This window comes from Oncorhynchus masou, chromosome 12 (assembly GCF_036934945.1).
Source record: "Oncorhynchus masou masou isolate Uvic2021 chromosome 12, UVic_Omas_1.1, whole genome shotgun sequence".
NCBI classification, from domain to species: Eukaryota; Metazoa; Chordata; class Actinopteri; order Salmoniformes; family Salmonidae; genus Oncorhynchus; species Oncorhynchus masou.
In genome coordinates, this window is record NC_088223.1 from 11,632,636 (window position 1) to 11,657,854 (window position 25,219).

At 47.4% G+C, this 25,219-nt stretch overlaps 1 protein-coding gene across 16 annotated transcripts in view; it reads right to left on the bottom strand.

Moving 5' to 3' along the window:
• LOC135549547 (CLIP-associating protein 2-like) overlaps positions 1-25,219 on the bottom strand; it is a 152,072-nt gene that overhangs the window by 125,933 nt on the left and 920 nt on the right. For all 16 annotated transcript variants that reach the window (XM_064979593.1, XM_064979605.1, XM_064979602.1 and 13 more), the window contains 3 exons: positions 6,402-6,480; positions 3,567-3,670; positions 292-383 (listed from right to left, as the gene is read on the bottom strand). In XM_064979593.1, the coding sequence (XP_064835665.1) occupies positions 292-383; positions 3,567-3,670; positions 6,402-6,480 (275 nt within the window). The remainder of the gene's footprint in view (positions 1-291; positions 384-3,566; positions 3,671-6,401; positions 6,481-25,219) is intronic.

Sequence of the window (25,219 nt, forward strand, 5' to 3'; positions counted from 1 at the left end):
ACCACCTGGAGTAATGACATCATTGCTCACAACTATAATTAAATTGGCTGATCCCTCCTGATGACCTATAGGAAGTCCCACCCAGTTGACAACATTTAAAAAAAATGTGAACGTTTAAACAGGCTTTTGGGCAATAGAGTCCTCTATCGAACTCTATGGTGCGTCTGTCCCTCCCCCTCAAGAAAAACACATGTTCCATGTAATGCAGCAGTACGGGGAAATCAGTGGTCTCACTCTCCGTATGACCTGTGACCTATGGAAGTGATCGATGGTGAAAGAGGAAGTACTCACGTGTTGAGCGTGGCGCAGAGAACCAGACACACCCCCTCTCTGCTGCGGAAGTTCTTATGTTTAAAACCAGGAAGCAACCTCTCCCACACATACTACAGGTTGAGAGCGAGAAAGACAGAGAGAGAGAGAAGAGAAAGATATTATTTGGAACCAAGGACTGATCACCCCAATCCACAAAAGTGGGAGACAAATTTGACCCCAATAACTACAGTGGGATATGCGTCAACAGCCTAGGGAAAATCCTCTGCATTATCATTAACAGACTTGAATATTTATTCAACGAAAACAATGGTACTGAGCAAATGTCAAATTGGCGTTTTGCCAAATGACCGTACGAGGGCCTGCTTTACAAATGACCGTACGCTTCCTGCTTTACAAATGACCGTACGAGGGCCTGCTTTACAAATTACCACACGAGGGCCTGCTTTACAAATGACCGTACGAGGGTCTGCTTTACAAATTACCGTACGAGGGTCTACTTTACAAATTACCACACGAGGGCCTACTTTACAAATTACCACACGAGGGCCTACTTTACAAATTACCACACGAGGGCCTGCTTTACAAATTACCACACGAGGGCCTGCTTTACAAATTACCACACGAGGGCCTGCTTTACAAATTACCACACGAGGGCCTGCTTTACAAATTACCACACGAGGGCCTGCTTTACAAATTACCACACGAGGGCCTGCTTTACAAATTACCACACGAGGGCCTGCTTTACAAATTACCACACGAGGGCCTGCTTTACAAATTACCACACGAGGGCCTGCTTTACAAATTACCACACGAGGGCATACTTTACAAATTGATGGAAAGTGGTGTTGGAGGAAGAAACATACACCATTAAAAAAATCCATGTACGCAAACAACAAGTGAGCAGTTCAAATTGCAACAACAAAAAATACACAGGGCTGTGGGGTGAGACAGGGATGCAGCTTAAGCCCCACCCTCTTCAACATATATATCAACGAACTGGGGAGGCCACTAGAACAGTCTGCAGCACCTGTCCTCACCCTACTAGAATCTGAAGTCAAATGTCTACTGTTTGCTGATGATCTGGTGCTTCTGTCACCAACCAAGGAGGGCCTACAGCAGCACCTAGATCTTCTGCACAGATTCTGACAGACCTGGGGCCCTGACAGACCTGGGGCCCTGACAGACCTGGGGCCCCTGACAGACCTGGGGCCCCTGACAGACCTGGGGCCCCTGACAGACCTGGGGCCCCTGACAGACCTGGGGCCCCTGACAGACCTGGGGCCCTGACAGTGAATATCAGTAAGACAAAACTAATGGTGTTCTAAAAAAAGGTCCAGTTGCCAGGACAACAAATACAAATTCTATCTATCACTGTTGCCCTGGAGCCCACAAAAAACTATACATACTTTGGCCTAAACATCAGCGCCACAGGTAACTTCCACAAAGCTGTGAACAATCTGAGAGACAAGGCAAGCTGGTCCTGGGGCTCTGTTCACAAACAGACCCCACAGAGCCCCAGGACAGCAACACAATTAGATGCAACCAAATCACGAGAAAACAAAAAGAGAATTACTTGACACATTGGAAATAATTAACAAAAAACAGAGCAAACTAGAATGCTATTTGGCCCTAAACAGAGAGTACACAGTGGCAGAAGACCTGACCACTGTGACTGACCCAAACTTAAGGAAAGCTTTGACTATGTACAGACTCAGTGAACATAGCCTTGCTAATGAGAAAGGCCGCCGTGGGCAGACATGGCTCTCAAGAGAAGACAGGCTATGTGCTCACTGCCCACAAAATGAGGTGGAAACTGAGTTGCACTTCCTAACCTCCTGACAAATGTATGACCATATTAGAGACACATATTTCCCTCAGATGACACAGACCCACAAAGAATTTGAAAACAAAAAAATATTTGATAAACTCCCATATCTACTGGGTGAAATACCACAGTGTGCCATAACAGCAGCAAGACTTTGTGACCTGTTGCCACAAGAAAAGGTCAACCAGTGAAGAACAAACACCATTGTAAATACAACCCATATTTATGTTTATTTATTTTCTCTTTTGTTCTTTAACTATTTGCACATCGTTACAACACTGTATATTTACATAATATGACATTTGAAATGTCTTTATTCTTTTGGAACTTCTGTGAGTGTAATGTTTACTGTTCATATTTTGTTTATTTCACTTTTGTTTATTATGTATTTCACTTGCTTTGGTAATGTTAACATATGTTTCTCATGACAACAAAGCCCTGAAAGAAAGTAAGAGGCAGAGACAAGAAGTCTGTGAGAGGGAAACTGCAGGGGGCTCAGCAGATTACTGTTTATAAAGGAGGTTACAGTCTGTGGTGTGTGTGTGTGTGTGTGTGTGTGTGTGTGTGTGTGTGTGTGTGTGTGTGTGTGTGTGTGTGTGTGTGTGTGTGTTTTTGCACTGTCATTTGCAGTTCAGGTTATGTCCAGAAGAGGGAGCTGCGATCCAGATACTGTCTGTGTTAATCTAGTCAACTGTGGTGCTGCTATCCTGGTACTGTCTGTGTTAATCTAGTCAACTGTGGTGCTGCAAACCTGGTACTGTCTGTGTTAATCTAGTCAACTGTGATGCTGCGAACCTGATACTGTCTGTGTTAATCTAGTCAACTGTGGTGCTGCTATCCAGATACTGTCTGTGTTAATCTAGTCAACTGTGGTGCTGCTATCCTGGTACTGTCTGTGTTAATCTAGTCAACTGTGGTGAATGATGGATTACTAAAAGGCGGTAGAGCCTGGGGGGTTTGGATGTTCTCTCTGAGGTGAGTTTCTCACAGTTCTATTCCTCAACTCCCTTACCCAGCATGCACAGCTGGGGAAATATCCTCATGACATTACAGCCAGTTTGTTGTAATCTGGTTATAATGTCACATAGCCAGGCTGTGAGGACGTCACCTCGCCCAGTTCTGTTAGCAGATCTATGAGCAGCAGAGGCTCCTCCAGGTCTGAGACGGTATATACTAGTCCTGGACTACAGGAAGAGGCAGGATCTAGCTCAACATGGGTGAGGCAGTGTGTGTGTGTGTGTTTGTGAGAGAGTATGACGTACGTGCCATGCGTGTGTGTGTGTGTGTGTGTGTGTGTGTGTGTGTGTGTGTGTGTGTGTGTGTGTGTGTATATATATATATATATATATATCTCACTCAACACACACATACGCTCACAAACACAGAAACACACACACGCAGTGGATCAGTGGATGGTCAGGCCCTGGCTGGCTGGCTGGCTGGGTATGTGTGTGTGTGTGTCTCTCACCATAGGCGATGCGGTCACTTCCATACAGCGGAGGATAAGACTCTGACTCTGTTCTCTGACCTGGTCCTTACTGTCCCCCAACCTGTCCACGAGGGCTGGGACCACTGGAGGAGGGAGGGGACACACACGTTAGAATAGTTGACTTGGATCCATAATGAAACGTTGGTAGTAGAGAGGTTCCCGGACCGAGACGGTGGGTCAGAGTTCACACAGACGTCTTGGTAACAGACAAGAGTTTACAACCTTAGGAGACACTAGTTTCTCTGCTACGGCTTTAAGTAATCCTCCGATTTCCCCTTCGAACCACACACACACACACACACACACACACACACACACACACACACACACACACACACACACACACACACACACGGCGAGGAAGGTTGCAGTAGGATGACATCACCCTGTCACTCCCCAGCTGATGTTTTCGGGGAGGAATGCCTGTGTGTGTGGAGGCGGGGGGGGGGGTTGTTGCTACCACAACAGTTGGTTTCCTAGGCAACAGGGACAATAGAGGTCCAACACACAGCGACAGTGGGCATTGTAGCAGAGACACACGTCATCATCAAACACAGACATGTGAATGTGTGTGAATTGTGGTGTTCCCCCTCTTCAGAAAACAGCTGTTTCACTTCCTCCCGGACAAACCCCCTCACAGAACAAGATGGCCTCAGAAAATCATCAACAACAGATGGGAGAGAAGAACAGTAACACACACACACAGCGAGTGAGGAGAGTCAATTATGTGTAGATCAAGAATGACACTCATTAATCACTATGATCTCATCTCATCCTCCTCTGTGTCGACAGAGAAACGAGAGGAGAGGAGTGGAGAAGTGGAGAGGAGAATTGGAGAGGCGAGGAGAAGTGGAGAAGGGTGGAGAAGTGGAGTGGAGGCGGAGTGGAGAAGTGGAGTGGAGAAGTGGAGAGGCGGAGTGGAGAGGCAGAGTGGAGAGGCAGAGTGGAGAGGCAGAGTGGAGAGGCAGAGTGGAGAGGCAGAGTGGAGAGGCAGAGTGGAGAGGCAGAGTGGAGAGGCAGAGTGGAGTGGAGAGGCGGAGTGGAGTGGAGAGGCGGAGTGGAGTGGAGAGGCGGAGTGGAGTGGAGAGGCGGAGTGGAGTGGAGAGGCGGAGTGGAGTGGAGAGGCGGAGTGGAGTGGAGAGGCGGAGTGGGTGGAGAGCGGAGTGGGTGGAGAGGCAGAGTGGAGTGGAGAGCGGAGTGGGTGGAGGCGGAGTGGGTGGAGGGCGGAGTGGGTGGAGAGGCAGAGTGGAGTGGAGAGGCAGAGTGGAGTGGAGAGCGGAGTGGAGTGGAGGCGGAGTGGAGTGGAGGCGGAGTGGAGTGGAGAGGCGGAGTGGGTGGAGGCGGAGTGGGTGGAGGCGGAGTGGAGTGGAGGCGGAGTGGGTGGAGAGGCGGAGTGGAGTGGAGAGGCGGAGTGGAGTGGAGAGGCGGAGTGGAGTGGTGGAGTGTAGAGGCGGAGTGGAGTGGCGGAGTGGAGAGATGGAGTGGAGAGGCACAGTGGAGTGGAGAGGCGGAGTGGAGTGTAGTGGCAGAGTGGAGAGGCGGATTGGAGTGGAGAGGCGGAGTGGAGTGGAGAGGCGGAGTGGAGAGGTGGAGTGGAGAAGTGGGGCGGAGTGGAGAGGCGGAGTGGAGAGGCGGAGTGGAGAGGCGGAGTGGAGAGGCGGAGTGGAGAGGCGGAGTGGAGAAGCGGAGTGGAGAAGCGGAGATGCAGAGAAGTGGAGTGGAGAAGCGGAGTGGAGAAGCGGAGTGGAGAAGCGGAGTGGAGAAGCGGAGTGGAGAAGCGGAGTGGAGAGGCGGAGTGGAGAGGTGGAGTGGAGAGGCGGAGTAGCGGAGTGTATAAGTGGAGTGGAGAAGCGGAGTGGAGAGGCGGAGTGGAGAGGCGGAGTGGAAAAGTGGAGTGGAGAGGCAGAGTGGAGAGGCGGAGTGGAGAGGCGGAGTGGAGAGGCGGAGTGGAGAAGCGGAGTGGAGGAGTGGAGAAGTGGAGAGGAGAGGCGGAGTGGAGAAGTGGAGTGGAGAGGCGGGGTGGAGAAGTGGAGTGGAGAGGGGAGGTGGAGTGGAGTGGAGAAGTGGAGCGGTGGAGTGGAGAAGTGGAGTGGAGAAGTGGAGTGGAGAAGTGGAGTGGAGGAGTGGAGAAGTGGAGAGGAGAGGCGGAGTGGAGAGGCGGAGTGGAGAAGTGGGGTGGAGAGGGGAGGCGGAGTGGAGAAGTGGAGCGGTGGAGTGGAGAGGAGAAGTGGAGTGGAGAAGTGGAGTGGAGAGGGGAGGCGGAGTGGAGGAGTGGAGAGGCGGAGTGGAGAAGTGGAGTGGAGAAGTGGAGGCGGAGTGGAGAAGTGGAGAAGTGGAGAGGAGAAGTGGAGAAGTGGAGTGGAGAGGCAGAGTGGAGAAGTGGAGTGGAGAAGTGGAGTGGAGAAGTGGAGTGGAGAGGCGGAGTGGAGAGGCGAAGTAGAGTGGAGAAGTGGAGAGTTTTCAGACAGTTGGATTCAGGCGATGTCACAGACTGTTTGTTTCCCTTTGGAACCCGACAGAAGGTCTCCTCCTAGAGCTGTACTGTAGGGAGGGGTGTGTGTGTGTGTGTGTGTGTGTGTGTGTGTGTGTGTGTGTCTCTCTCAAGGGCCAGCCTGGGTGAGTATGACAACTGGTGACACCTGCAGCAGTAGTCTGACAGGACAAGTACAACACACACCACAAGGCAGACAGGAGCAGCCAATGAGGGCAGTAAGGGAATGTGGTTAAGGGGTTAGATGGGATAGTCCTAGAGTGAGCCAGACTATTTGCAGCCTGATTACAGAAGAGGATGGAGAGACAGAGACAGTAGCTCACCTGTTCCCAGGTATCCTCTAAAGTGTTCCCCCAGGCGATCGACGAACGCCCCGGCAATGTCTATCCCCAACAACGCCACCTATAGGGCAGAGAGAAGAGACACTTAATACTGAGTCACTCTCTCACACACACAGACAGTAGTAAGGTTATAGAGTTCTGTGAAGCTTAGTTTTCTTGCGTGTGTGAGAGAGATAGGGATTTGATCTCACGCGGAGGGAGTTTTGTGTCTGGAATGCTTGTGTTGGCAGACCATGACTGTAGCAAAAATGGTTCTCTGTCCCAGGGAGAGATACTGACTGCTGTTAGTCCAATTTTAGTCAGTCAGACAGATGGACAGAGGGACATAGAGAGGGGGGAGCCAGGTAACCCCAAACAGAGAGAGAGAGGGGGGGAGCCAGGTAACCCCAAACAGAGAGAGAGAGAGGGGCGAGCCAGGTAACCCCAAACAGAGAGGGAGAGAGAGAGAGAGGTCTGGTGCTCTGATCTGATGCTTCTGTCACCAACCAAACAGGGCCTACAGCAGCACCTAGATCTTCTGCACAGATTCTGTCAGACCTGGGCCCTGACAGTGAATCTCAGTAAGACCAAAATAATGGTGTTCCAAAAAAGGTCCAGTCGCCAGGACCACAAATACAAATTCCATCTAGACACTGTTGCCCTAGAGCACACAAAAAACTATACATACCTTGGCCTAAACATCAGCGCCACAGGTAACTTCCACAAAGCTGTGAACGATCTGAGAGACAGGGCAAGAAGGGCATTCTATGCCATCAAAAGGAACATAAATTTCAACATACCAATTAGGATTTGGCTAAAAATACTTGAATCAGTCATAGAGCCCATTGCCCTTTACAGTTGTGAGGTCTGGGGTCCGCAACCAAGACTTCACAAAATGGGACAAACACCAAATTGAGACTCTGCACGCATAATTCTGCAAAAATATCCTCCATGTACAACGTAAAACACCAAATAATGCATGCAGAGCAGAATTAGGCCGATACCCACTAATGATCAAAATCCAGAAAAGAACCGTTAAATTCTACAACCACCTAAAAAGAAGTGATTCCCAAATCTTCCATAACAAAGCCATCACCTACAGAGACATGAACCTGGAGAAGAGTCCCCTAAGCAAGCTGGTCCTGGGGCTCTGTTCACAAACACAAACAGACCCCACAGAGTCCCATGACAGCAACACAATTAGACCCCACAGAACCCCAGGAAAGCAACACAATTAGAACCAACCAAATCATGAGAAAACTAAAAGATAATCATTTCCAATGTGTCAAATAATTAACAAAAAAAAACTGAGCAAACTTGAATGCTATTTGGTCCTAAACAGAGAGTACACAGCGGCAGAAGACCTGACCACTGTGACTGACCCAAACTTAAGGAAAGCTTTGATGTGCTCACTGCCCACAAAATGAGGTGGAAACTGAACTGCACTTCCTAACCTCCTGCCCAATGCATGACCATATTAGAGACACACATTTCCCTCAGATTACACAGAATTTGACCCAATTTCGATAAATTGAGGGGGAGAGGGGGAGCAGAGAAGGACCATATGTCCACTCAGGTATTCTCAGGTCCCTGAGACTAGTACACTATAAACACACATCGACTATCACACATGTCGTCGAGCTAAGAGTGACTTTGCAGAATCACGAGATAAAGATGACATAGCATCTTTACCAAAACTGCCTGGTCAGTTCGTCCGTACATTCTTTCAGTCAGCCATTCAAACTGCCTGGTCAACCATCAGTCCAGCCAGCCATTCAAACTGCCTGGTCAACCATCAGTCCAGCCAGCCAGTCAGCCATTCAAACTGCCTGGTCAACCATCAGTCCAGCCAGCCAGCCATTCAAACTGCCTGGTCAACCGTCAGTCCAGCCAGCCAGCCAGCCATTCAAACTGCCTGGTCAACCATTAGTCCAGCCAGCCATTCAAACTGCCTGGTCAACCATCAGTCCAGCCAGCCAGCCATTCAAACTGCCTGGTCAATCCATCAGTCCAGCCAGTCAGCCATTCAAACTGCCTGGTCAATCATCAGTCCAGCCAGCCATTCAAACTGCCTGGTCAACCATCAGTCCAGCCAGCCATTCAAACTGCCTGGTCAACAATCAGTCCAGCCAGCCAGCCAGCCATTCAAACTGCCTGGTCAACTATCAGTCCAGCCAGCCAGCCAGCCATTCAAACTGCCTGGTCAACCATCAGTCCAGCCAGCCAGCCAGCCAGCCATTCAAACTGCCTGGTCAACCATCAGTCCAGCCAGCCAGCAAGCCAGCCATTCAAACTGCCTGGTCAACCATCAGTCCAGCCAGCCAGCCATTCAAACTGCCTAGTCAACCATCAGTCCAGCCAGCCAGCCAGCCATTCAAACTGCCTGGTCAACCATCAGTCCAGCCAGCCAGCCAGCCATTCAAACTGCCTGGTCAATCCATCAGTCCAGCCAGCCAGTCAGCCATTCAAACTGCCTGGTCAACCATCAGTCCAGCCAGCCATTCAAACTGCCTGGTCAACCATCAGTCCAGCCAGCCATTCAAACTGCCTGGTCAACCATCAGTCCAGCCAGCCAGCCAGCCATTCAAACTGCCTGGTCAACTATCAGTCCAGCCAGACAGCCATTCAAACTGCCTGGTCAACCATCAGTCCAGCCAGACAGCCATTCAAACTGCCTGGTCAATCCATCAGTCCAGCCAGCCAGCCATTCAAACTGCCTGGTCAATCATCAGTCCAGCCAGCCATTCAAACTGCCTGGTCAACCATCAGTCCAGCCAGCCATTCAAACTGCCTGGTCAACCATCAGTCCAGCCAGCCATTCAAACTGCCTGGTCAACCATCAGTCCAGCCAGCCAGCCAGCCATTCAAACTGCCTGGTCAACTATCAGTCCAGCCAGACAGCCATTCAAACTGCCTGGTCAACCATCAGTCCAGCCAGACAGCCATTCAAACTGCCTGGTCAATCCATCAGTCCAGCCAGCCAGCCATTCAAACTGCCTGGTCAACCATCAGTCCAGCCAGCCAGCCAGCCATTCAAACTGCCTGGTCAACTATCAGTCCAGCCAGACAGCCATTCAAACTGCCTGGTCAACCATCAGTCCAGCCAGCCATTCAAACTGCCTGGTCAATCCATCAGTCCAGCCAGCCAGCCAGCCATTCAAACTGCCTGGTCAACCATCAGTCCATCCAGACAGCCATTCAAACTGCCTGGTCAACCATCAGTCCAGCCAGCCAGCCATTCAAACTGCCTGGTCAACTATCAGTTCAGTCAGCCAGCCAGCCATTCAAACTGCCTGGTCAACTATCAGTCCAGCCAGCCAGCCATTCAAACTGCCTGGTCAACCATCAGTCCTGCCAGCCAGCCATTCAAACTGCCTGGTCAATCCATCAGTCCAGCCAGCCATTCAAACTGCCTGGTCAATCCATCAGTCCAGCCAGCCAGCCATTCAAACTGCCTGGTCAACCATCAGTGCAGCCAGCCATTCAAACTGCCTGGTCAATCCATCAGTCCAGCCAGCCAGCCATTCAAACTGCCTGGTCAACCATCAGTGCAGCCAGCCAGCCATTCAAACTGCCTGGTCAACCATCAGTCCAGCCAGCCAGCCATTCAAACTGCCTGGTCAATCCATCAGTCCAGCTAGCCAGCCATTCAAACTGCCTGGTCAATCCATCAGTCCAGCCAGCCAGCCATTCAAACTGCCTGGTCAACCATCAGTCCAGCCAGCCATTCAAACTGCCTGGTCAATCCATCAGTCCAGCCAGCCAGCCATTCAAACTGCCTGGTCAACTATCAGTCCAGCCAGCCAGCCAGCCAGCCATTCAAACTGCCTGGTCAACCATCAGTCCATCCAGACAGCCATTCAAACTGCCTGGTCAACCATCAGTCCAGCCAGCCAGCCATTCAAACTGCCTGGTCAACTATCAGTTCAGTCAGCCAGCCAGCCATTCAAACTGCCTGGTCAACTATCAGTCCAGCCAGCCAGCCATTCAAACTGCCTGGTCAACCATCAGTCCTGCCAGCCAGCCATTCAAACTGCCTGGTCAATCCATCAGTCCAGCCAGCCATTCAAACTGCCTGGTCAATCCATCAGTCCAGCCAGCCAGCCATTCAAACTGCCTGGTCAACCATCAGTGCAGCCAGCCAGCCATTCAAACTGCCTGGTCAATCCATCAGTCCAGCCAGCCAGCCATTCAAACTGCCTGGTCAACCATCAGTGCAGCCAGCCAGCCATTCAAACTGCCTGGTCAACCATCAGTCCAGCCAGCCAGCCATTCAAACTGCCTGGTCAATCCATCAGTCCAGCTAGCCAGCCATTCAAACTGCCTGGTCAATCCATCAGTCCAGCCAGCCAGCCATTCAAACTGCCTGGTCAACCATCAGTCCAGCCAGCCATTCAAACTGCCTGGTCAATCCATCAGTCCAGCCAGCCAGCCATTCAAACTGCCTGGTCAACTATCAGTCCAGCCAGCCAGCCAGCCAGCCATTCAAACTGCCTGGTCAACCATCAGTCCAGCCAGCCAGCCATTCAAACTGCCTGGTCAACCATCCATCCATCCATCCATCCATCCTTCCATCCATCCATCCTTCCATCCATCCTTCCATCCATCCATCCTTCCATCCATCCTAACCAGAGGAAGGGGTTGGGACCATGTCTCAGACCTGAAGACTTACCAAGCTAAAGCTTTAGTTCAGAGGGGTAGGTTTAGTAAATCAAACATCTGCAGCTCTAAAACATTCAGAGAATGAAAAGAAAAAGGCATTGTGCGATATTACAGTGGCTGCTGTGGAGAGCGTGAGTGTTCCTGTGTGGTGCATGTGAACTGGGCGTACTGCTATGTGAATGAGCATGGGGTGAATCTCTGCTGCAGAGAGATAGAGGCTCGTGGCAAATCCTCTGTTCTGGGAGATTCCAGGATGACATTGACATAGGAATTGTTATTCTCCAATCACATGTGAAGGCACAGTAAGTTGATTGTATTTCTTGTCAACGAGTGTCATGGTGTGCTGGGTCATTGTGGAGAACACCTATGAGCTTGTCATCATGTGTCCTCTTCCATACTAGGGCTGTGATGGTGTTGGAAGTTATTCTAACTGGCCAGGCAGATCACAAGTCCGTTGGTTCACTTGTTTACATGGATATGGATTCTTAATTATTATTTTTTTTAACTTAAGCCATTACACAGTTATTATCATGGCATTATGATTGTTTAGGTTGTTACTTATAAATCTTTTAAAAAAAAATAAAAATAAAGAAATGTCAAGTTGGAGAGGATCTGTCCCATCTTCGTATCGACGACAACAACAAGTCCAAAAACAGATATGTGCCTAACTTGTGCCTAACTCCTAGGCTGATTGCTTTTCTGCATGTAAAACTGTTCTCACACTGATCCGATTTCGACGCACAAAACCATTCAAACGATGTCAGACAGGGTTTTTCCTCCCACTTCCCACTGAATATTCGCATACCGTCCAAAACCTTGCTGCTTCGATGGCGGTGACATGGACATATTTTCTTCAAAAGAGAGGAAGCCATAACGAAGTAACTAATATAGCCTAAGCTACGGAAAACAGGCTTTTTACAAGACTAAATCACGACAGGTGCGTTTGATTCTTATTAAGAGAGAGTCCAGTCAGGAAACTTTAGGAAACTTACTTAACGCACATATTGGCCTATAGAGAGAACCAGCGAATTAAACACAAGCACATCCTGCAAAAACACCCGTCTATCAAAGACACCAGCGTATGTCAGACACAAGCAAATGCTGTTTTTTAAACTAAAAACGGGGCTTTCCTGGAAGTAGGCTGTAAGATAATGAATTGACAAGGAAAGTATGAAGGGGACAGCTATGCAATAGTATGAAGCTGAAATTGAGGGGGGAAGTGTTGGAAAGATTTTAAATTCTGTGAGGAACTCTTATATAATATGATTGGATGCAAAAAATAAATAAAAAATGAAATACTTTGACATGTCTGTGTGAAGTGAAGAAAAACAAATGCTTGGGAATCCCAGCAGGGCACTAAGAAGCAGGCCAGGCCTCGATAGGCCCAATCCACCATCGGTTCTCCCCTCTGGCAGTTACTATAGACAGAGACACCACAGAACTGGACTGCCACATGTCAGGCCATTCAACAGACACAATGCCACCTGGGAAGTGTCTGGTTGCATTGCTCCTAATATGTACCTACAGAGGCATTCGGAAAGTATTCAGAACACTTCACTTTTGTTACGTTACAGCCTTATTCTAAAACGGATAAAGTAATATATTTTTTCTTCAACCTTCACACAATACCCCATAGTGATGTCACAATACCCCATAATGACGTCACAATACCCCCCAATGACATCACAATACCCCCCAATGACATCACAATACCCCCACAATGACATCACAATACCCCCATAATGATGTCACAATACCCCATAATAATGAAGTGAAAACTCATTTTTACAAATACATTATTTAAGTAACTATTCAGACCTTTTGCAATGAGCCTTGAAATTGAGCTCAGGTCCATCCTGTTTCCATTGAACATCCTTGAGATGTTTCTACAACTTGGAGTCCACCTGTGGTAAATTCAACTGATTGGACATGATTTGGAAGGCCATATCGGTCTATACAAAATGTCCCACAGTTGATAGTGCATGTCAGAGCAAAAGACAAGTCACGAGGTCGAATGAATTGTCCGTAGAGCTCAGAGACGCGATTGTGTCGAAGCACATAATCTGGAGAAGGGTACCAAAAAAATGTCTGCAACATTGAAGGTCCCCGTCACGATCGTCGTATGAAGCGGACCAAAATGCAGCGCGGTATGTGTTCATGATGAAAGAAAGCACTGAACACTGAATACAAACTACACAAAACAATAAATGAAATAACGACCGTGATGCTATAATGAGAACTGTGCTGACACAAGCAACTAACATAGACAATCACCCACAAACAAACAGTGAAACCCAGGCTACCTAAGTACAATTCTCAATCAGAGACAACTAATGACACCTGCCTCTGATTGAGAACCACACTAGGCCGAAACATAGAAATCCCAAAAACAAACATAGACTGCCCACCCCAACTCACGCCTGACCATACTAAATAACGACAAAACAAAGGAAATAAAGGTCAGAACGTGACAGTCCCCAAGAACGCCGTGGCCTCCATCATTCTTAAATCGAATAAGTTAGGAACCACCAAGACTCTTCCTAGAGCTGGCCGCCCGGCCAAACTGCGGCCAGTATCTAAATTGCACCTGGGCTGGAATAATACATTATGGCCTTTTTCTTGCATTTCAAAGATGGTTTGAGTGTTTTTCCACTGCGAGTACAACAGTCAATGTGTTGATAGAACTTCGGTACGGTTTTCCTCAAATGTGCTTTGTTAAAATCCCCAGCTACAATAAATGCAGCCTCAGGATATGTGGTTTCCAGTGTGCATAAAGTGCAGTGCAGTTCTTTGAGAGTTGTCGTGGTATCGGCTTGAGGGGGAATACACAAGTCTTTGACTATAACCGAAGATAATTATATTGGGAGGTAATACGGTCGGCATTTGATTGTGAGGTATTCTAGGTCGGGTGAACAAAAGGACCTGAGTTAATGTCTGTTATCACAATCACACCATGGTAAATCATGAAACATACACCACCACCCTTCTTCCCGGAGAGTTCTTGATTCCTGTCTGCACAATGTACTGAGAACCCAGCTGGCTGTATGGACGGGGACAGTATACCCAGAGAGAGTCATGAAATCGGTGAAACGGAGTATCTTACAGTCCCTGATGTCTCTCTGGAAGGAGATCCTCGCCCTGAGCTCGTCTACTTTATTGTCCAGAGACTGAACATGAGCGAGTGATCTACTCCGAAGCGGTGAATGGTGTGCCCGCCTCCTGAGTCGGACTAGAAGTCCATTCCGAATACCTCTTCTCTACCTGCGGTGTCTTGGAGCAGCCTCTGGGATAAGTTAAATTGCCCTGGGAGGTGCAAACAAAGGATCCAATTCAGAAAAGTCATATTCCTGATCGTAATGCTGGCGAGTTACCGCCACTCTGTTTTCCAAAAGTTATTTCCGACATTCTGTGATAGTGTAAGAAATAACAAACAAAAATACTGCAAATTTGCTTCAGAGCTAGAAGCAGAGCTGCCATGTCTGTCGGCGCCATCTTAGTCCACGTTGGCAAGCTGACTGCAGAAATGTCCACCAGAGCCGTTGCCAGAGAATTCAATGTTCATTTCTCTACCATAAGCCGCCTCCAATGTCATTTTAGGGAATTGTTACCTTTGCCTCAATTCAGCAGTCTCATCATGGCATTTGTAGTTCTTTATGATAGCCACATAAGCAGCTTATTAGGATTTGTGACTTGTTTCAGGAAACTAGGTGTATGTCGCAAGTCACGACTTCACTGGAGAGGCGTTTTAACGTTTATTTGTATTTCTTTTTATCAAAATTAGTTTTTTTTGCAGAAATGCCTTCAACATTTGAACTTTCACGTGCCTTAATAACAAACTTCAATGCCATCTGTAAATACGAATAAAGTTGTTAAATTACGAGCCATTTTGGTTTAGCCACAGAAGACGACAGCAACCTTTCCGCAAGCCATGATTGGCTGAGATAATGAATGGGCTGGACATGCCAAGAGATGAGTTTCGGATTGGTCTGCCGCGTAGCATTGTCTGCCTATAAAATGAGCTGCTCCTTAGGAGTCGATAATCCTTTCTACCGCAGTTATTTTCTAAAGATATAACGTTAGCCATGGAGAACAGCAAATGTGTTGCTTGTGCTCTCAACAACATTGCTGCCCTGAATTTCAAGCGCTATTGACAAAGGTCAGTGGGGGGGGGGGGGAAATAGTGATTGACTACTTTTAGGACGACGATCGTACCATGCTGGTGCTCTCCTATGCTGAAACTGAATCAGACGAACCGGAGTGACTTGACACAACGGGCCAAGCAAGCTGCACAAACAAAAACGACACAGGACGTCTTATTTAATGAAAGGGGTTGCAGTCTGCCGTGAAGCGCTCAACGTAAGAGGCTAGCTACCGTTTCAGATATTATACGTTTCTAATTTTGTCAGAAAGTTGTTAGGATTATGGTTCATTGTTTAGCTAGCATGTCTAAACAAAAGACTCGCCAGATGATAAATGACCCATTAAGTTAACCAGGTGTGTGACGGTGACGAAGGCCATCTATTGTATAATAATGCCAACAATACTTGTACCTGGAATGTGTCTTTCAGCACACGCCTCTCTCCTCCACCAGTCATACAAGGAGAATGGACTAATGCCTCCAATCAGAAAGACCTGTAGAACACACCTGTCTCTACTCCACCAGTCATACAAGGAGAATGGACTAATGCCTCCAATCAGAAAGACCTGTAGAACACGCCTCTCTCCTCCACCAGTCATACAATGAGAATGGACTAATGCCTCCAATCAGAAAGACCTGTAGAACACACCTGTCTCTCCTCCACCAGTCATACAAGGAGAATGGACTAATGCCTCCAATCAGAAAGACCTGTAGAACACACCTGTCTCTCCTCCACCAGTCATACAAGGAGAATGGACTAATGCTTCCAATCAGAAAGACCTGTAGAACACGCCTCTCTCCTCCACCAGTCATACAAGGAGAATGGACTAATGCCTCCAATCAGAAAGACCTGTAGAACACGCCTCTCTCCTCCACCAGTCATACAATGAGAATGGACTAATGCCTCCAATCAGAAAGACCTGTAGAACACACCTGTCTCTCCTCCACCAGTCATACAAGGAGAATGGACTAATGCCTCCAATCAGAAAGACCTGTAGAACACACCTGTCTCTCCTCCACCAGTCATACAAGGAGAATGGACTAATGCTTCCAATCAGAAAGACCTGTAGAACACGCCTCTCTCCTCCACCAGTCATACAAGGAGAATGGACTAATGCCTCCAATCAGAAAGACCTGTAGAACACGCCTGTCTCTCCTCCACCAGTCATACAAGGAGAATGGACTAATGCCTCCAATCAGAAAGACCTGTAGAACACGACTGTCTCTCCTCCACCAGTCATACAAGGAGAATGGACAAATGCCTCCAATCAGAAAGACCTGTAGAACACACCTGTCTCTCCTCCACCAGTCATACAAGGAGAATGGACTAATGCTTCCAATCAGAAAGACCTGTAGAACACGACTGTCTCTCCTCCACCAGTCATACAAGGAGAATGGACTAATGCCTCCAATCAGAAAGACCTGTAGAACACACCTGTCTCTCCTCCACCAGTCATACAAGGAGAATGAACTAATGCTTCCAATCAGAAAGACCTGTAGAACACGACTGTCTCTCCTCCACCAGTCATACAAGGAGAATGGACTAATGCCTCCAATCAGAAAGACCTGTAGAACACGCCTCTCTCCTCCTCCAGTCATACAAGGAGAATGGACTAATGCCTCCAATCAGAAAGACCTGTAGAACACGACTGTCTCTCCTCCACCAGTCATACAAGGAGAATGGACTAATGCCTCCAATCAGAAAGACCTGTAGAACACGCCTGTCTCTCCTCCACCAGTCATACAAGGAGAATGGACTAATGCCTCCAATCAGAAAGACCTGTAGAACACGCCTGTCTCTCCTCCACCAGTCATACAATGAGAATGGACTAATGCCTCCAATCAGAAAGACCTGTAGAACACGCCTGTCTCTCCTCCACCAGTCATACAAGGAGAATGGACTAATGCTTCCAATCAGAAAGACCTGTAGAACACGCCTCTCTCCTCCACCAGTCATACAAGGAGAATGGACTAATGCCTCCAATCAGAAAGACCTGTAGAACACGCCTGTCTCTCCTCCTCCAGTCATACAAGGAGAATGGACTAATGCCTCCAATCAGAAAGACCTGTAGAACACGACTGTCTCTCCTCCACCAGTCATACAAGGAGAATGGACTAATGCCTCCAATCAGAAAGACCTGTAGAACACGCCTGTCTCTCCTCCACCAGTCATACAAGGAGAATGGACTAATGCCTCCAATCATAAAGACCTGCAGAACACACCTGTCTCTCCTCCACCAGTCATATAAGGAGAATGGACTAATGCCTCCAATCATAAAGACCTGCAGAACACACCTGTCTCTCCTCCACCAGTCATATAAGGAGAATGGACTAAAGCCTCCAATCAGAAAGACCTGTAGAACACGCCTCTCTCCTCCACCAGTCATATAAGGAGAATGGACTAAAGCCTCCCATCAAAAAGAGAACTGGCTAAAGCAAGCACTTGCTCAGAGTGAGCGGTCTGACTACCAGAAGATGGTTGCTGACTGCAAGACCACCTGTCAAGACCTGTAGTTGTCTCTGGGGACACCTACTGAACCAGCAAGCAAAGACATCAGGATACATTACAGCTTTGACTTTACTCAACAAGTAAGCAACATGTCCTCCTTTATACGGATGAAGGACATAGATGGATAGATAAAGACTAAATATATCATATATGGGATGCAGTAAAATGCCTTTCACTGAGCTGTGTAAAGATCTAGTAAAATAAAGGTTAAATAAAATAAGGACTGACAGGGGTGAAAATGACAGGGTGTTATGATGTTGTTTGCAGGTGCACTATCCATTTGACCCTATGTAGCCAGGTCCCATCTACTATCCATCTGACCCTATGTAGCCAGGTCCCATCTACTATCCTTCTGACCCTATGTAGCCAGGTCTCATCTACTATCCATCTGACCCTATGTAGCCAGGTCCCATCTACTATCCATCTGACCCTATGTAGCCAGGTCCCATCTACTATCCATCTGACCCTATGTAGCCAGGTCCCATCTACTATCCTCCTGACCCTATGTAGCCAGGTCCCATCTACTATCCATCTGACCCTATGTAGCCAGGTCCCATCTACTATCCTTCTGACCCTATGTAGCTCGGTCCCATCTACTATCCTTCTGACCCTATGTAGCCAGGTCTCATCTACTATCCTTCAGACCCTATGTAGCTCGGTCCCATCTACTATCCTTCTGACCCTATGTAGCCAGGTCTCATCTACTATCCTCCTGACCCTATGTAGCCAGGTCCCATCTACTATCCTTCTGACCCAGGTCTCATCTACTATCCTCCTGACCCTATGTAGCCAGGTCCCATCTACTATCCTTCTGACCCTATGTAGCCAGGTCCCATCTACTATCCATCTGACCCTATGTAGCCAGGTCCCATCTACTATCCTTCTGACCCTATGTAGCCAGGTCTCATCTACTATCCTCCTGACCCTATGTAGCCAGGTCCCATCTACTATCCATCTGACCCTATGTAGCCAGGTCCCATCTACTATCCTTCAGACCCTATGTAGCCAGGTCCCATCTACTATCCTCCTGACCCTATGTAGCCAGGTCTCATCTACTATCCTTCAGACCCTATGTAGCCATGTCCCATCTACTGTCCTTCTGACCCTATGTAGCCAGGTACCATCTACTATCCTTCAGACCCTATGTAGCCAGGTCCCATCTACTGTCCTTCTGACCCTATGTAGCCAGGTCTCATCTACTATCCTTCTGACCCTATGTAGCCAGGTCCCATCTACTATCCATCTGACCCTATGTAGCCAGGTCTCATCTACTATCCTTCTGACCCTATGTAGCCAGGTCCCATCTACTATCCTTCTGACCCTATGTAGCCAGGTCCCATCTACTATCCTTCTGACCCTATGTAGCCAGGTCTCATCTACTATCCTTCTCACCCAGGTCCCATCTACTATCCTTCTGTCCCTATGTAGCCAGGTCTCATCTACAATCCTTCTGACCCAGCTCCCATCTACTATCCTTCTGACCCTATGTAGCCAGGTCACATCTACTATCCTTCTGACCCTATGTAGCCAGGTCCCATCTACTATCCATCTGACCCTATGTAGCCAGGTCACATCTACTATCCTTCTGACCCTATGTAGCCAAGTCACATCTACTATCCATCTGACCCTATGTAGCCAGGTCACATCTACTATCCATCTGACCCTATGTAGCCAGGTCACATCTACTATCCATCTGACCCTATGTAGCCAGGTCCCATCTACTATCCATCTGACCCTATGTAGCCAGGTCCCATCTACTATCCTTCTGACCCTATGTAGCCAGGTCCCATCTACTATCCTTCTGACCCTATGTAGCCAGGTCCCATCTACTATCCTTCTGACCCTATGTAGCCAGGTCCCATCTACTATCCATCTGACCCTATGTAGCCAGGTCCCATCTACTATCCTTCTGACCCTATGTAGCCAGGTCCCATCTACCTTTTAACTCCTCGCAAGTGTGGCTTGTTTGGTGTCTGCTGTGAAGGAATACCACAACAAGTCAACTACTTGATTGATGAAGGCATGTCGATCAATCGATATTGGGGAAACACGTGTGGCCCTGAAATGTGACAACTGCAGTGGCCAAAACAAGTCTGTGCTCTGGTATTGTGCCTGGTGGACCATGCACAAGCTCCACCACAGTCTGGACCATCACTTCCTGATCACAGGTCACACCAAGTTTGCCACCGACTGGTGCTTCGGCCTCATCAAGCAGAGCTTCAGAAAGACCAGAGTGAACAGTTTGTCTGAGATTGCTGCTGTTGTGAAGGGCAGCACTGTGACAGGGGTCAACATCTCACAGCTGGTTGGACTGGAGGATGGTTCGGTGCTGGTGGAAAAGACATATGGCTGGTACTTCAGGCCGCGGCCACAGATCAGACAGTGTCAGCACTTCAGATCGATGTCATGTTCATTGCATTGTACGAGGATATTCAACTTATCTACACTTGGGAGGTGAATTGATGTTATGCAAGGTTGTAATGTCTTCTCAATTTATTTAGTCATTTCCTGTTTTACAGCTTCGATCCTCTGGAGCCTGGTGTTGTTGTCTCCAAGTAGCGTTCAGACTCAGTCGGGACCAGGTTTCAGCTGCTGCTCACCACTGACATCCTTCCTGCCATTGATGGTCTGCCTGTACAAGCACCTCCTGGACACAGCTAAACAAACGGATCAGGGAGTTTTGCGATGTAGAGGCTCTGGACATCACGTCCTGCACCAAAATCAAGCACAGGACAGAAACAGGCTCTCCGAATATAGATTCCCTTGGTCATGCTTGGTTCGGACAGACCAGTTCATCATGGGGGGGGGAAGACAGACCAGTTCATCATGGGGGGGGAGACAGACAGACCAGTTCATCATGGGGGGGGAGACAGACAGACCAGTTCATCATGGGGGGGGGAGACAGACCAGTTCATCATTGGGGGGGAAGACAGACCAGTTTATCACGGGGGAGAGAGTTCCCAGTCATCAGCACTATCTGCCGTTCCTCTATCCACATGACTCTCTCCTAACACACACACCAACCATATGTTGCTGCTATTATTAATTATTTTATCCTGTTGCTCAGCCACTTTACCCCTGATTGTATGCATATAACTACCTCATCTATCACTGATATGGTTATTGATATTGTTCTTGTACATACTAGAGGTCGACCGATTAATCGGAATGGCCGATTTCAAGTTTTCATAACAATCGGAAATCGGTATTTTTGGGCGCCGATTTGCTGATTTTGTAAAAAGATTTATACCTTTATTTAACTAGGCAAGTCAGTTAAGAACACATTGTATTTTCAATGACGGCCTAGGAACAGTGGGTTAACTGCCTCCTTCAGGGGCAGAACGACAGATTTTCACCTTGTCAGCTCGGGGGATCCAATCTTGCAACCTTACAGTTAACTAGTCCAATGCAATAACCTACCTGCCTCTCTCTCGTTGCACTCCACAAGGAGACTGCCTGTTACGCGAATGCAGTAAGCCAAGGTAAGTTGCTAGCTAGGAACTTCGTGGTGCGTCAAGCATTGCGCTGTTTTTTGAATTCATGCCTATTAACTCCCGAGATGAGGCTGGTGTAACCGAAGTGAAATGGCTGGCTAGTTAGCTCGCGCTAATAGCGTTTCAAACGTCACTCGCTCTGAGCCTTCTAGTAGTTGTTCCCCTTGCTCTGCATGGGTAACGCTGATTCGATGGTGGCTGTTGTCGTTGTGTTGCTGGTTCGAGCCCAGGGAGGAGCGAGGAGAGGAACGGAAGCTATACTGTTACACTGGCAATACTAAAGTGCCTATAAGAACATCCAATAGTCAAAGGTTAATGAAAAACAAATGGTATAGAGGGAAATAGTCCTATAATTCCTATAATAACTACAACCTAAAACTTCTTACCTGGGAATATTGAAGACATGTTAAAAGGAACCACCAGCTTTCATATGTTCTCATGTTCTGAGCAAGGAACTGAAACATTAGCTTTCTTACATAGCACATATTGCACTTTTACTTTCTTCTCCAACACTTATTTAAACCAAATTGAACATGTTTCATTATTTACTTGAGGCTAAACTGATTTTATTCATGTATTATATTAAGTTAAAATAATTAAAACAATTAAAACCACATTTTGCTACATAAGACCGAATCAAGGAAGTCGGTCACATTTAATTTGTGGGGGGTAAATACAGGCAAACATATTTATTTAAAAAGTCACCTTGTTCTAGAGAGATTTACAATTATCAGAACGTCACACCAGGGTAAAGCCTTCACGAAACACCGCCCCTATTTGAAGTGTATCTAAAATCCTCTATGGGAAAAATGATTGGAACCATTTCCTTGTTTTACCCACGAGGTTTATGGGTATTATGACTCATACGGTAGTACTCTAAGAGGCACCAGCAGCATTAGCAGTCTCAGTCTGGACACAGCTCTCCGAGTGAGTCAATCTCAGTCTGGACACAGCTCTCCGAGTGAGTCAACCTCAGTCTGGACACAGCTCTCCGAGTGAGTCAACCTCAGTCTGGACACAGCTCTCCGAGTGAGTCAATCTCAGTCTGGACACAGCTCTCCGAGTGAGTCAACCTCAGTCTGGACACAGCTCTCCGAGTGAGTCAACCTCAGTCTGGACACAGCTCTCCGAGTGAGTCAACCTCAGTCTGGACACAGCTCTCCGAGTGAGTCAACCTCAGTCTGGACACAGCTCTCCGAGTGAGTCAACCTCAGTCTGGACACAGCTCTCCGAGTGAGTCAACCTCAGTCTGGACACAGCTCTCCGAGTGAGTCAACCTCAGTCTGGACACAGCTCTCCGAGTGAGTCAACCTCAGTCTGGACACAGCTCTCCGAGTGAGTCAACCTCAGTCTGGACACAGCTCTCCGAGTGAGTCAATCTCAGTCTGGACACAGCTCTCCGAGTGAGTCAACCTCAGTCTGGACACAGCTCTCCGAGTGAGTCAACCTCAGTCTGGACACAGCTCTCCGGGTCACTCTGCATCCATTAATCTTTCCCCCTCTACACTCTCACTTCCCCTCCCTTCTCCCTTCTCTCTCATCTGGGATGACTCAGCATCTTCACAGAAGACGGCCACTCCCCTTCTCTCCTCTCGACCAATTAGGAGCTATTATTTGGAGAGCAAAGTAAAAAAACATTTAAAATCATGAAGAATAAAATTAATGAAAATCAGTAGTTTTGAGAAGCTTTGTGAATACGGCCCACAGATCTATACTGTAAACATTGAAGGAGCTCGCTATGGAATAGGGAATTCAGTTGTAATTGGACCAGGCTCATATTACGAACTCTAAATCCCACCCTGGCCAACGTAGTAATTACAGCATTATCCTGTTTTCACATCTGTGTTTCTGTCAAACTGTCATCATCTTATTGTTCCCTGTAATATGACCTATAACCCTCAGGGAAATAAGAGGACACTGTTAAGGGTTGATGATAGTTTTATTTCACTGGCTCTTCTGGAAAGTAGTGTGACCTTTACTCCATTCCAGCCTAAGACTTCCATAGGCTTAAAACACTGGTGTTATACTAGAGAAGGTAAAAGAAACATCTTTAAAATACACCACACCAAAAATGTTAACGCAACATGTAAAAGCTTTGTTCGCATGTTTTATGATTTGAAATAAAAAAAATCCATTTGCACAACGCATTTCTCTCAAATTTGGGGGGTATAAATTAGTTTATATCGCTGTTGGTGAGCATTTCTCCTTTGCCAAGATAATCCATCCACCTGACTGGTGTGGCATATCAAAAAGCTGATTAAACAGCAATATTAATACACAGGGGGGCAAAAAAAGGCCACTAAAATGTGCAGATCGGACACACAACATTGCCACAGATGTCTCAAGTTTAGAGAGCGTGCAATTGGCATGCTGACAGCAGGAATGTCCAACAGAAGTGTTGCCGGATAATTGAATGTTCATTTCTCTACCATAAGCTGCCTCCAATGTCATTTTAGAGAACTTGGCAGTACGTCCAAACAGCTTCACAACCGCAGACAACGTGTATGGCATTGTGTGGGCGAGCAGTTTGCTGATGTCAAGGTTGTGAACAGAGCCTATGATGACGGTGGGGTTATAGCCTTGGCAGGCATAAACTATGCACAATGAACACAATTGCATTTTGTCTATGGAAATTTCAATGCATAGAGATACTGTGACGAGATCCTGAGGCCCACTGTCGTGCCATTCATCTGCCACCATCACCTCATGTTTCAGCATGATAATGCACGGCCCCATGTTGCAAGGATCTGGACACAATTCCTGGAAGCTGAAAATGTCCCAATTCTTCCAAGGCCTGCATACTCACCAGACATGTCAACCATTGAGCATGTTTGGGATGCTCTGGATCGACGTGTACGACAACGTGTCCCAGTTCTCACCAATAGCAAGCAAATTCGCACACTCCATTGAAGAGGAGTGGGACAACATTCCACATCAGACCACAATCAACAACAGCCTGATCAACTATATGTGAAGAAGATGTGTCACGCTGCATGAGGAAAATAGTGGTCACACCAGATACTGAATGGTTTTCTGATCCACTCCACTACATTTTTAAGGTATCTGTGACCAACAGATGCACATCTGTATCTGTACTCATGAATGCATTTCAATTGACTGATTTCCTTTATATGAACTGTAACTCAGTAAAAATGTTCTAGCATGTTTAGCATGTTGCGTTTATATTTTTGTTCTGTATTAGTTGTAATGGATTCACCTCCAGTGGACTTAACCAGCCTCACCTTCTTCAGTGTCTGATTCAAGGATTCATTCCATGGTGTATAGTTCAGACATAACTGTCTGGGATTATGAGGAGATACATTTAGCAAAGAAAACAAAGGCCACAATCCATCATTTTCCACAGATATGACATTATAACACGGCCCGACCCCTCCCCCATCCTCAAGGCGCTCTGACAATGGGGTCCTCCTCCAAGCACACAGTCCACTACTACCGCCAGCCGACATACAACTGAATATCTAACTCAATCCCAGTACATTCATTACATTAAGAGTCACAATATAACGCATTACTTGTATTAGACCTTTTAATACAATAGTATTATTTTTCTAGCTAATCGGCTGATCAATCGAGGCTGGACAGCAGAGCGACCTGACGTCTTATTATTAAACCTTTTCCATTCAAAGAAAGTGTCCCACTACTCAAAAGAAAACGCAAAAATGTTAGACCCAATTACGGGGGAGATTAGTGGGCTCTCTCTGTTCGAATCAGATTATCTCCGTTTCAATGAGATTACAGTTAGAAGATATATCCCTCTGCTACAGCGAGACCGCCCTGCTTCACAAAATAACACTGTCTGTGGTGACAGCTCGTTATTCCTGAGTAGCTTCTCCGTCCTAGTTAACTAAATGTCCCCACACTGAGAATAATCATCCCTGGCTAGCAAACTTGCGACATCCTATCACAAAACCATGTATATCAAAGAACTACGTTAGTGAAACAGGGTCCAAAAAGCCGGATAGTTCAGGGGGGGGGGGGATCATAATCAAGGGACCAC